Raw genomic sequence first — 12,237 nt, forward strand, 5'->3', positions numbered from 1 at the left:
CCTCTAAATCTCGTTTGCTACTGCCCTCTACATCCAATGCTCGCACTATACAATGTATTTGTGAAATGTGCTTCAATAAAGCATTCTTAAGAGATATTCCTTTGGGCAATCAACCTTGTGGAAATACCAATTGATTAATATCCATCGAAATTGGGATTTCATTCTCCTCCTCTGCCGCTAAACAAATTGGAACCTGTTTTGATTCAATAACTGGAATGATCCCTTGAGCCATTGTACGACTTGACTCTCCAATTTCATATATTACATCTACTGTCGTGTTGTGGTTCGGCTACTATATGAAAATAATATAATTATGTACTTAATATATAATTTATTAAGTAACATCGTGAGAGCCATATTAGTAGATTTTAATTGATTGTAGAATATAATTTGATTATTACCTTGAGAAGAGGTTTGTTTAAAAAGTTTACTATAGAATTTATATAATTTGAATTTCCTTTTGATAGTGGCTTTTAAGATTGGTTTTGGTTGATAGTAACTTTTAAATATTTAGAATCACCTTTATTAGACATTGGTGACATTTAAAAACTTCTTTTGGTTCTTTTATTTGGTGTCTAGACTATAAATTATCTAAATCTTATAAGAAAAAGGATTGAAGAAGGATTTTGGTAGCAAAGGAAATAATTAGGGCACCAATATAGATGAATGGAGATGAATAATAAAAATCTCCATTCCTATTGGTCAAAAATCATGACCAATGGGCTTTGAGGAGGCTGCCTCAGGCCATATTAGGGATTAGGGTTAGTTTCTCGAAGCCACTTGAGTTTTGAAGGCTAGGGTCAGAAGGTTTAGGTTTTTGGCTATGGTTTTGGTACAAGTTTTGTATAGTTTGGAGTTTATATGAAGGAGATACAAGTGCTCAAAGTTAAGGTATTGATTTGAGAGCTATTGTCTCTCTTTTTGGCATAACGCACGCATACGGATAGCAATTGAGGATCGGAGATAGCGACTAGAGAGAGCTCTTTTACGGCTACACTTTTTATTATTGATTATTGGATTCTAAGTTATAATAAAGGAGTAATTAGATTTTGAAGTCAGTGCATGCAATCTAAAGGTAGTAAGTAATCCGATTTGCTAGTGGTTGTCTCTTGAGCAATATCATGAGTAATTTAACAAGGTTTTGGTTCAAAATTTCAGGAAATGTGTAATTTCATGATAGTAAACTTTGTGCATAAGTTTTATGACATTTAAATATTAGATTCTTGAGATATTAAGAAAATAGTATTGAGGTGCTTGTAAATTAGGGTTTAGAGCATCTGCTAGGATTTCTTAGATTTCAAAAGATCAGGAGTGAATTTATAGTTTGTTTTTTTTGTGATAAAATTTAAGGGTGAATTCTACCTATCTTGTAAATTTAAGACAAACTAAATAGTAGTATCAAGAGTTATGATTTTCTAAAGTTCAAGAGCTTGAACTTCGACAAGCTGTAATCCTCAATCTGTCCTTCCGACTTGTTGTGAAACATCTATCGCTAGTATCTCTGCAAGCCCTTTTGAATGCTCAAGAAGTTTCAGTTCAACCTCGCTTACAGATTGTGAAGCTATGCTGCAATCCACACTGATGTCCCTTGGTCGCTCGCCGATATTCCTCTTATCCTTGTCGATAGGTCCCTAGTTATCATAGAAACCCTAAACAACCTCCAATTTGTCAACTCTCAATACCTCTTTAAACTATTGGTAGATATCTTCTATCCGTATAATCAGATTAACACAACCATGCATACATTTAGCATACTCAATCTTCTAGACAACTCTGAATTTCAACGACAGAAGTATCTCTCATTCCATCAACAATCAAGAGTATCAGCCTTTCCTCTCTTACGGAAAAATCCAGTTCACAAATATAACACTGACTTTCAGCAACCCCCCCTCTTTCAGTCTCTCCAAAATCCTGTATATAAAAAAAATCCCAATTCTCCATCTTTTTTTCGAAAGCATGAAGCTAGCTCTCTGACCTAAAAACCCCGATTCTCGAAAAAAAAATCCATTTCTTAACCTATCTTCCCCTTTTTCCCTGAGAAGATCCTATTCTTTCGCCTTGGACTCCCTAAATTGGAGCAACCGACCCCCCCCCCTCCCCCCACTTTTTCCCCCCCATTTTTGCCTTTAAGAGATCTTTTTACCGAAAGAACATTCCCGAAACGGCACAAAGAACGGAACAGCCTGAAATGGAATTGAAGCCCTGTAATTGGACAGCATTGGGTTGCCCGACCAAGTCAGGTCTCATACTAGGTAAGAGGCTCGTAATAGGACTTGGATTAGATGTCTTCAGAAATTCGATCCAATTGGCTCTTCGAACCAGGCTCACCCAACGTTGAATTGGTCCTTTCCCTTTTTGCTGACTCTCGTTACTAGAATCAAATGGAGCATTTCGTTATTGGTGAGTATGCTCCGGCTAACTGTAACAGGATGACTGATCCTGGCTTCTCAATATTTACACCGGAATTGGCCGCCGCTTCTAACATCCAAGGTGACTAAATATTAATAATCTTCTTCATTTATATTTTTATCATATAGACATGTTACAATACGACATCCATCCCCTCTGAACCTGTGCATCCTCCAGTATGCACCAATTAACCTAGTTGCCATTTGATTCATAATATGTTCTCCAAATCTTCGTCTAGTCCATCTTCATCGTCTCTGCTATCCAATCAATTTCATCTTCCCACTGTGGAATATCTATGTCTTCATTAAGGTCTTCTATATTTATTTCTACATATCTTTGTTTAAACAATTTCACTCTCTTCCCTGCAATTGGTATTTTTAACCTTGTGCCATCTAACTCCCGCAATGAATAAGTCACATTATCATGAACAATTATTACCACATACGGTCCAAACCAACGTTTTGAAAACTTCCATAAAGTGCTATATTGGTTGTCCAGACTACTATCATAAATAAGTACCGAATCACCTTCTTCAATTGCTTTAGGTCTCAATCGATGTTGCTTATCGAATCGTGCCTTGTTTTGTAACCTTGCTCTTTTTAACCTTTTTAATGCTATTTGCACATCTTTTGATCTTTGCTCCAATAGTAGATTTTAGTTGGTTGTAGAATATAATTTGATTATTACTTTGAGAAGAGGTTGTTTAAAAAGATTACTATAGAATTTGTATAACTTTAATTTCCTTTTGATAGTGGCTTTTAAGATTGGTTTTGATTGATAGTAACTTCTAAATATTTAGAGTCACCTTTGTTAGACATTGGTGACATTTGAAAACTTATTTTGGTTCTTTTATTTAATGTTTAAAGCCTACATTATATAAATCTTATAAGAAAAAGGATTGAAGAAAGATTTTGGTAGCAAAGGGAGTAATTAGGGCACCAATATAAATGAATGGAGATGAAAAATAAAAATCTCCATTCCTACTAGTCAAAAACCATGACCAATGGGCTTTGAGGAGGCTGCCTGAGGCCATATTAGGGATTAGGGTTAGTTTCTCGAGGCCATTCGAACATTGAAGGCTAGGATCAAAAGGTTTAGGTTTTTGGTTAAGGTTTTGGTACAAGTTTTGTGTCATTTGGAATTTTTATGAAGAAGTTATAGGCACTCAAAGTTAAGGTGTTAGTTTTGGACCTACTATCACTCTTTTGGAAAAACGCATGCGTACGAATGGCAATTGAAGATCGGCGACCACGACTGGAGAGAGCACTTTTGCGGCTATACTTTTTGCATACTGCTTACTGGATTCTAAGTTGGAATGAAGGAGTTATTGGATTTTGAAGTCAGCACATGCAATCTAAGGGTAGTAAATAAACCGATTTACTAGTGTTTGTCTCTTGAGCTATATCTTGAGCAATTTGACAAGGTTTTGGCTCAAAATTTCAAGGAATGTGTAATTTCATGTTAGTAAACTTTATTCATAAGTTTTATGATATTTGGAGTTCAGATTTTTGAAATATAAGGAAAATAGTTTTTTGGGTGCTTGTAAATTAGGATTTGGAGTGTCTTCTAGGGTTTCTTAGATGCCAAAAGATTAGGAGTGAAGTTGCAATTGGTTTTTTTTGTGGTAAAATTTAAGGGTAAATTCTACCTATCTTGTAAATTTGAAACAAACAAAACAGTTAGATCAATAGTTATGATTTTCTAAAGTTCAGGGCAAGAAAACCCTTTGCGGGAAAAATATGTTTTGAACGGATTTTGTTATATTTGGAGTTTTATACAAAAATAAAGGAGTTTCGAAAGCCAAGAAAAGAATCATATAAAGGTTTGAAGTACACTTTCTATAGCTAGATACCCAGTGTATTCCTAGATAGCAAATCATGCCATATGACAATGACAAGGGATGCGCTCTACATCAGTCTATACATCAGCTTTCAGGCAATTAGTATGCGACATCAATTGGAACTAACAAATATTGATGAGTCAATTCTATTGGGATTTAAGGGACGATGTGAAGGATTTGCTGTTAACTCTTCCTGATCTGCAAATGTTCAACGAAGCTATTAGCCAAGCAGTGAAGTACGATAACGACCTATTCCAACATTGCCAAGACCAACGCTCAAGACAACATACGGTTTGCCACACCCCAACTATGTCGATAAGCAGCATGAATTTACATTCAGAGGTAAAAGATATACAAATTGATGTGGTACGTGTCAAATTCCTTACTCTTCAAGAAAAAAAGCAACGTATGGAGGAAGGTCTATGCTTGTATTGCGGTGAAGAAGGCCACAAAGTTGGAAACTATCCCAAGAAATAAAATCGATGCACTATCAGGACCAATGGCACGTTTGTTCAGGAAAACGAGGATGCCCAATCACAATAGGAATCATGCAGCTAGATAGTGAAATATCGCAACAACAACTAGGTTCCTTTCTTTCTGCTCAACCTACCCTTTGTTTTATAATCTCTCTGTTTATTAGTCCTCAAAAATTGAGAATCTTAGCATTATTAGATTCAGGAGCACCCGCTTGTTTCTTAGATGAAGGATTTGTGAAGCATCATAAGATCCCTTTAGTACAAAAATCCAAACCTGTTCACGTTGAGGTCATAGATGGGTGATCTTTATTGTCTAGTAGTATCACCCATGAATCAGAACCTATAGAAGTGACGTTTAAGGGCCATAGTAGTCATATTATTTTCAATATTATTAGAATCGCATCAAATCCTATTATTCTTGATCTTTTCTGGTTGAAAAAGCATAACCCATCCAGAGATTGGAGGTTGCGGAAGATGACCTTTCCCACATAACCACCCAAGAGCAAGGCTAGTAGAAAATCCTAAATAGAGAAATCTTTATTCATTGGAGCAAGAGTGTTTATAAGATCGTCCAAAGAAGGCACATCGTTTGTCATTTATGCGGTTAACTTACTTTTACCTACTTACTTTTATTTATTTATATGCAAGGTTTTATAAAGAAGATCAATATTATTTGCAATCTTAATGAATATAAAAAAAATATTTGACATATTTTAAGAAATATAAATTTATATTAATTAATTAATTAGTTAAAATAAAGAATTTATCAAATACTTTAAGAGTTTATTTTTAAAATAGAAAATTTAATTAATTAACTAATATAGAAGATAGAAATAAATAATCAAGCAAATATAAAAGATATATATAAAGGTACAAAGAGTCCTAAAACAAGAAATCATAAGTTTTTTTTGGGTGCATGTAGAATAAGTAGTTATTTGCTGATTTGTAGATACTTAGTTTATAGTGTAAACAGGGATAGATGACTGTTGGAAAGGTAGTTCAGTAGTTAAAATGGATGAATAGTTAGAAAAAGTAGTTTTCATTAGAGATGTAGCAGTTGGTATCTCGTGGTAGGATAAGGAGGATGAGAGAGAGGAAGAAACGGCCATTACTGTGATAGTGTGAGCCGAGGTAAGCTTGGTGCTACCTCTTTTCTTTTGTTGTTATGTTCTTTGAAATAAGAGTATTGAGAGTTTCTGAATATTGTGAAGTGAATCATGGAATGAAAGTGTGATTGGAATTATATGTTATTGAATGAGAAGAAGAAAGATTGAATGCTGAAATCTGAATGTAGTTCAGTAGAAAGAGTGAATCTGTGGTTGTGTGAAACACTGTAATGTGAATGGTAGTTCTGTGTGAAGAATTCCAGTAATTGGAATGAGGGTAATTATGTGTTGAAGCTGTGATGTTGCGGTATTACAGTTGGAGATTATAAGAGTGAAGATATATTGGTGGAAATAACAGTTATTGGTATGACTGAATTGTTGTAAGGAAGAGATTGATAAGGTGAAAGGAGAGATTATAGTTTCCTTGTGTGCTTAGACAATGGAAATAGAGACGATACATTGGAGGTAATTAATTGTGTGACCCTAATGTGAACGCTTAAGCAACTAATCACTCCCCGTGTTCGAATTCCCCTATACAGGTTTATTTTGGAAGGTTTCTTTCGGAATAAGTAAAACGATCAACCACAGTGCACCACAATTATTATAATACCTTGCCATATACAAAATATCTACATTTTCCATCCTTTATTCTTGCACCAAATTCCTTTTTTATTTTACATGCCTCATAATTAATTACTTTTAAAATGGAGCAGCATTTCCAACTTAAATAAACACTTATTCTTCTTTGAAACTCCCCCATTCTTGTCAACAAATCTATCTACAATAAGCCATACCCTATAATTCTACCTTAATCCTAATTACAACCACAATTCCTCATTCCACAAACACCAAAAAGTTAGAGAAATCTCCAAGTCCTCAATAAAGTAAGTTAGAGTTTTACCTTTTACTTTATACTTTCCACAATAATTAGAACAGTGGCGATATCCCCACGACTGAAAAATGAGCCCGGGACGAAGCTTCGTTGTTGCAGGCCTTGGCGTTGCGCTCTGGGGTTTTAGAAGCTCAGCGTGGATTTTGGGCTAGTGTGGAATTGGAGGTGATTCCTTGTGAACGCTCTTTGAGGGTTTGTCACCTCTTACGTATGTGGGTTTCTTTTTACAGCTGATCTAGCAGCTGGGTGTCGCTTTTCTTCTTCTGGGGTTGAGAGGTCGCGCTGCTGTGATTGTAGCTAAGGAGTCAGCTCTTTGGGATGTGGATTTCTTCGTTGTGTGCTTGGGGCTTCAATCGCCCGCGCGCGATCGAGTGGATAGAGAGATTGCACTGATTTCAGGGTCGAGCGGCTGAATTCGTGACCCCGAGGTTGGGAGTCATTGTTCTGCGGTCAAGCTTTGAAGGAAGGAAGGGCGCAATGGGCGCCATGGCGTCCCCCCGCGGCGGCAGTGATGGTCCATTACCACTTCAAATGTCGAATCCCTCGCAGCAAGCCTACATTTCTGAGCTTCTTTCGTTCAACTTGGAGCGGCTTCACAAGGTGTGTTGTTCTGTCCTTGCTGGTCAGGTCGCTTGCTTTTCTTCGCTGGAGGGTCACAGGATTTGTCCTGAAGGAATTCCTCGACCAGTGTTGCTTGCATTCGAGTATGTGTTTGATCCCTCGGGTCGAGTCTTTTATTTCAACATGTTTACAGTAAGTAGATTAGAGGATTTTTTTTTTTTTTTTTTTTTTGGAGAATGACGAACTTAAGTCCTTTTACGACGAGGCTTGATGAGCTTGTGTGAAGAACCTGATTAATGGTCACCATGACCTAAATGGTTTGGTATCTGCAATCTTGTGTAATGTATTTTATATTACACGAGGGCGAGCAGGCTTCGGTTGTATAGCAAGCTCTTAATGGTAGATAACACTTAGTTGACTGCACTTGGAGTTTGAGCTCTTTTATGTAAAAGATGAGTGTTCTTATGCAACGATGATTTCCTTCAGGAGCCAGAGCTTTTGAGAGTAGATGGGGAACGAATTCGACGACAGATGCAAGAAGTTGCAGTCGGGCATTATAGAGCTTTTATCGCCGCTGCTGATGCGGTCCAGAATATAACGCATGAAATCACAGCCGTGGACGAGCATTTGAAGACTTTAGTAAGTCCTAATGTCATTCTAATACGAGTTTTGACTTTGCGCACATAATGTAATTTTCTTCAATTGGTGCAGTTTAATAATTTTCAGTTTCATGACAAGCATTGTTGCTCATACTTCCCAATCTGGACTTCGGCATATAGGTGTGTGGATCACACCAGCGTTGAAAAGAGAAATAGACACGTTGATTTCCATGATGAGATGTTCCCCCGTATTCTTACAGTTTAGGGTTATGTGCCTCTACAGTCAATGTCTGAGACTTCGTTGTCTTTAACTGCCAAGATTGCAGAAATTCCGAATCTCGTCACCGGCTGCAATGACTTCATGGACGATGCACAGCAGATTTTAGAGAAACGACAGTTGAATCGAACTCTGCTCGCTAATCATAGTTCGCTTCTGGATTTGCTGGAGATACCGCAGCTTATGGACACGTGAGTTTATCTGTGATCGTTAGAATGCTGTGCTTCAAATCAGTTTTTATTGGTTTTTGATTCTGTTGAATCATAGTGCAGCAGAGAACCAGCAGAAAGGATGGGCAGTCGAATATTTATTTCTAAATGGTACTGCAAGTTGCTCATATCCGATGAGTTTTGTCAACTCTCACAGGTTGTGAGGATCAGATTTTTGAAAGCTGGTGTTGTGTTGGATTTTTCACTGAGTAGCTTCTTATCAGTGCAGATGTGTGCGAAATGGGAATTATGACGAAGCTCTTGATCTGGAAGCTTTTGTCACAAAGTTGGCAACAATGCATTCAAGGTAAATTTTTTTATCATACGAATTACACTTTTTCTGCCATATTCAGCTTACTTGGTTCCTGATTCCCAAGTATTCCTTTTGGGTGACATACAGGCTTCCCGTGATTCAATCGTTAGAGGCAGATGTGAAGCAAACAACCCAGGCATTGCTTGCTCAGCTCTTGCAACGACTAAAGTCAAATATCCCGGTGAGGACACATCATGATAAGACACGAGAATGGATTATAACTGAGCTAGTCGCATCAACCTTTGAGAAGTGCAGGATTGATTCACTTGATAAGGGACTAGCTACTGACCTCTGGAATGTTTTGAATGACTGTCTGCAGTTGCCAGAGTGTTTGAGAGTGATTGGTTATTTGCGGCGATTGGCCGTGTTTAATGAGCATGAAATTCGCCTCCAGGTACAATTATCATTTAGTCTTTTTCAGCATTATATATACCCATCTCTCTAAAGACGAAATCGAATGGGAAAAGGATTCCTTTTTAATATTATGTCTACACGCGAATCAGTTGCAAGGGTAGCTTACAAACTCGTTTCAAATCTATTTTTGTGAACCTATACCACCGTGTGAGAGCCATGTCGTGTTGGCATTCTTGATATTTGTAATCAATTTGATTGTGAGCTCCACAGCTCACCATTACGTTTTAATATTCTCTTATCTGAGCATTAATAATCCGCAAGCATGTTGGGCTTTCCATTGAATTGAAATCTCTGCCCATGTGGAAAACCACAGGGATTTAAGACATACCTTGCTATGTTGAATAGTTTCTTAGGTGCAGAGAAGCATGGTTGGTGGGTATAATCGATGACCTTGACCGAAGTAATCCATACGAGTATTTGAAGAGAATGGCGGACTGCCATCGCGTGCACTTGTTTGATGTAGTCATGCAGTACCGCGCTATATTTTCTGACGATACCTCTGGTCATGAGGAAAATACTGATGGAGGGCTTCTATACAGCTGGGCCATGCATCGTATATCGTCACATCTCAACGTGCTTCGTGAAGTATTACCTCAAATTACCGAAGGTCCGAATTTGGCCATCATATTGGATCAGTGCATGGTGAGGAAGCTTAAAGCATCCTGATTCCTTAACTTCTCGAATTGAGAGTGTTCTGTATTGGTGATGCTGTAAGAGTTTGCAAGTTTTGTCATTACCCAAGATAGTCTCCTCGCACAATCTCAATGGAATCGAGCAACGAAACAAAGAAAGAATCATGCAAGTTTGAACATAGTGGATTGGAACGATAACTCCGTATATCCTGTTTGTTTTAGTATTGTGGAATGAGCCTTGGACGCGTTGGACTGGACTTCAGAGGCCTACTTCCTCCTCTTTTCGAGAGGTAATTAAACCAATGCCTATTTTTTACGTTTAATTTGTTTAAAATTGTTTTTGTACTCTCGAAGTTGGTGTATGCCTTGGTTTTTTTGGTTATGGATTATTCACATGTTCACCACACATTTTCTGTATGGAGCACTGACATGTACCTGATCACTGGTGGTATACAGCTCAGTGCACGACTTATTTGTGCGCAATATGTCTGTTACAGTTGACAATTTCCAGGTGGTTTAGACTTCTCCACTTGCATGTTCAGTCCCTGCTGAGATTGTGTGGGTGTCTGGTAACCGCTTAGTTTATAAGTTTTCATTTCAGAGTTTTGTGGGTCAAGTTCTAAGTTTATCCTCGTATAGTTTACGGAGACAGGGTTTTTCCTCATGCCAAGAAGTTTCCAGGAGCTCAGAAAATGCCAAACGATTGCAGTGACACTAGTTTAATTTTTCTGGGCCGCAGCATCTTTAATTGAGTGGTCATGTTTCATGCTGAAGGTTCTTACAGTTCATCAATCAAGTCTGCTAATTATAAATTATCCTCTGACAGCATGTCCTCGATTCTCATCGTTGGGTACCCCTCCCACCTGTGACGCTTGGAAGAGGAACTAGCAGTCTCGACCACGCTTCGGATGACGTGGCTCCTCCTTACTCATTAATGGAGCATCCTCCACTGGCTGCTTTAGTCAATGGTATGATTCGGCAATCTCTCGTTCTAAATCCTCGTTGCTGCACAATCTGATCCCTGGTGTCCTTTAATGTTGTAATTCTAAGTGGACTGACCTCTGACAGTTGCGATCTACAGTGTGACACTGGAATTTCACATTTGTCCGATCGGTCGTGACTGAGAAACCTCTCAGCCTTTTCTTTGTTAAGTCATTATCACATGCTTTAAGGGCAGCCTCGCCCTGAGAAGTTGATCTTGATTCCCTATTACAGTTGGTGAGTGACAGGTACTGACAAGTTATGTTTGGTCTCAGGGGTGTTAGCTGCGCTGAATGAATTGAGACATTGTGCTCCTATCAACTTGAAGGCCACTTTAGCCTTCGAGCTTCAATGTGCTCTACAGAGTGTGGCTAACTCTCTCCTTCGTTACAATTCAACACGTATTGTGAAGGACAATGAGAAGTCTCTATTTTTGGCCATGTGCCGAGCTTTTATAGAGGTACTTAGAAGCATACTCATCATCATGGTTGCGTTGTCTGACTCGTTCTAGAGTACATGTAAAGACGTGTGGGACTGTCAAAACTTATGAACAATCTTAGTGAATAAGTTACGTTTACCATTGCTTACTTGAATTTTCACTACATTACGCAGTGAAGAACACTCATTGATTTTCGAAGAGACCAAGAGTCGAGAGGTTTAGAAACAACTGTTGTTGGAAATATCAAGTAATGTAGGTGGCACATGTATTAAGCCAGGTGTTGCTTCTTGTGATCATTTTCAAATGGAAGCTCGTCTTCGTTAGTGGAAGAACATCTTATACGTTTTTTGGTTTGCAGGTGGTTTGCCCATATTGTGCTCTCTGCTTTGGTAAGTGCTACTCAGGGGGCTCTACACTCATACAAACTAGCGAAATTTTGGAAGGTGTACGAAAGCTAGTGTCCACACAAACTTCTTACTCAAAGGATATCAGGAATGGAAATCGAACAAGTTCATTGGATCACATTGTTTTGCGACATAAACCAACACCTTTAGGGGTGACGAGCGACGTTGCCAAAGAAAGTGGTGAAGATACAAATGGTAATGGTAATGGTACTGAAAATGGAGGCCAAGGTACTTTATTGGAAGATAGTGTCCAAGATCATTCTGCAGGCGTTGATGAGCCACAAGAGCCAGAGATATCTGATCCAAATTTGAGCACTGGTAATCAAGTACCAGAATCATCCTAGCATGTCAATCTTTCTCAATATTCTTATTAGTTGTAACCATCGAGCCTATGTGTATCATGGATCATTCATGTACCTTCCTCAACATTCTTGCTGGGGGATATTTAGTATTTGTAATAAATTTCTTTTTTAATTCTTATGAATGGCAACAATAATCTTTGAACAGTGATTCTCTTATATAAAATTATTGTGTCTGAAAGGTTGCTGATGTTGCATTTCAATCTTCTAATTGCAATTAAAAGACAATACGTCTCATTTTAATTTAAACATTACTGGATTACTTGATTGTAATTTGTGTACCAATAGGATCTAAAAAATTAATATAAAATTTTAAATGTTCAAGT

General features: G+C 37.9%; 1 protein-coding gene across 1 annotated transcript; it reads left to right on the top strand.

Annotated features, from left to right (window-relative positions):
* Window positions 1–6,885: 6,885 nt before the first annotated feature.
* Window positions 6,886–12,030, top strand: LOC112287993 (conserved oligomeric Golgi complex subunit 8). Its single transcript, XM_024531710.3, has 12 exons — window positions 6,886–7,323; window positions 7,771–7,923; window positions 8,203–8,351; window positions 8,599–8,676; window positions 8,770–8,863; window positions 9,002–9,076; window positions 9,442–9,738; window positions 9,951–10,018; window positions 10,185–10,239; window positions 10,555–10,696; window positions 10,985–11,169; window positions 11,507–12,030. Exons 1-12 carry the CDS (start codon window positions 7,201–7,203, stop codon window positions 11,894–11,896), a joined length of 1,809 nt encoding a protein of 602 aa, XP_024387478.1. The 5' UTR covers window positions 6,886–7,200; the 3' UTR covers window positions 11,897–12,030.
* Window positions 12,031–12,237: the final 207 nt, after the last annotated feature.

Source organism: Physcomitrium patens, chromosome 10 (genome assembly GCF_059467195.1).
Source record: "Physcomitrium patens ecotype Gransden chromosome 10, ASM5946719v1, whole genome shotgun sequence".
In the NCBI taxonomy this organism is placed as follows: domain Eukaryota; kingdom Viridiplantae; phylum Streptophyta; class Bryopsida; order Funariales; family Funariaceae; genus Physcomitrium; species Physcomitrium patens.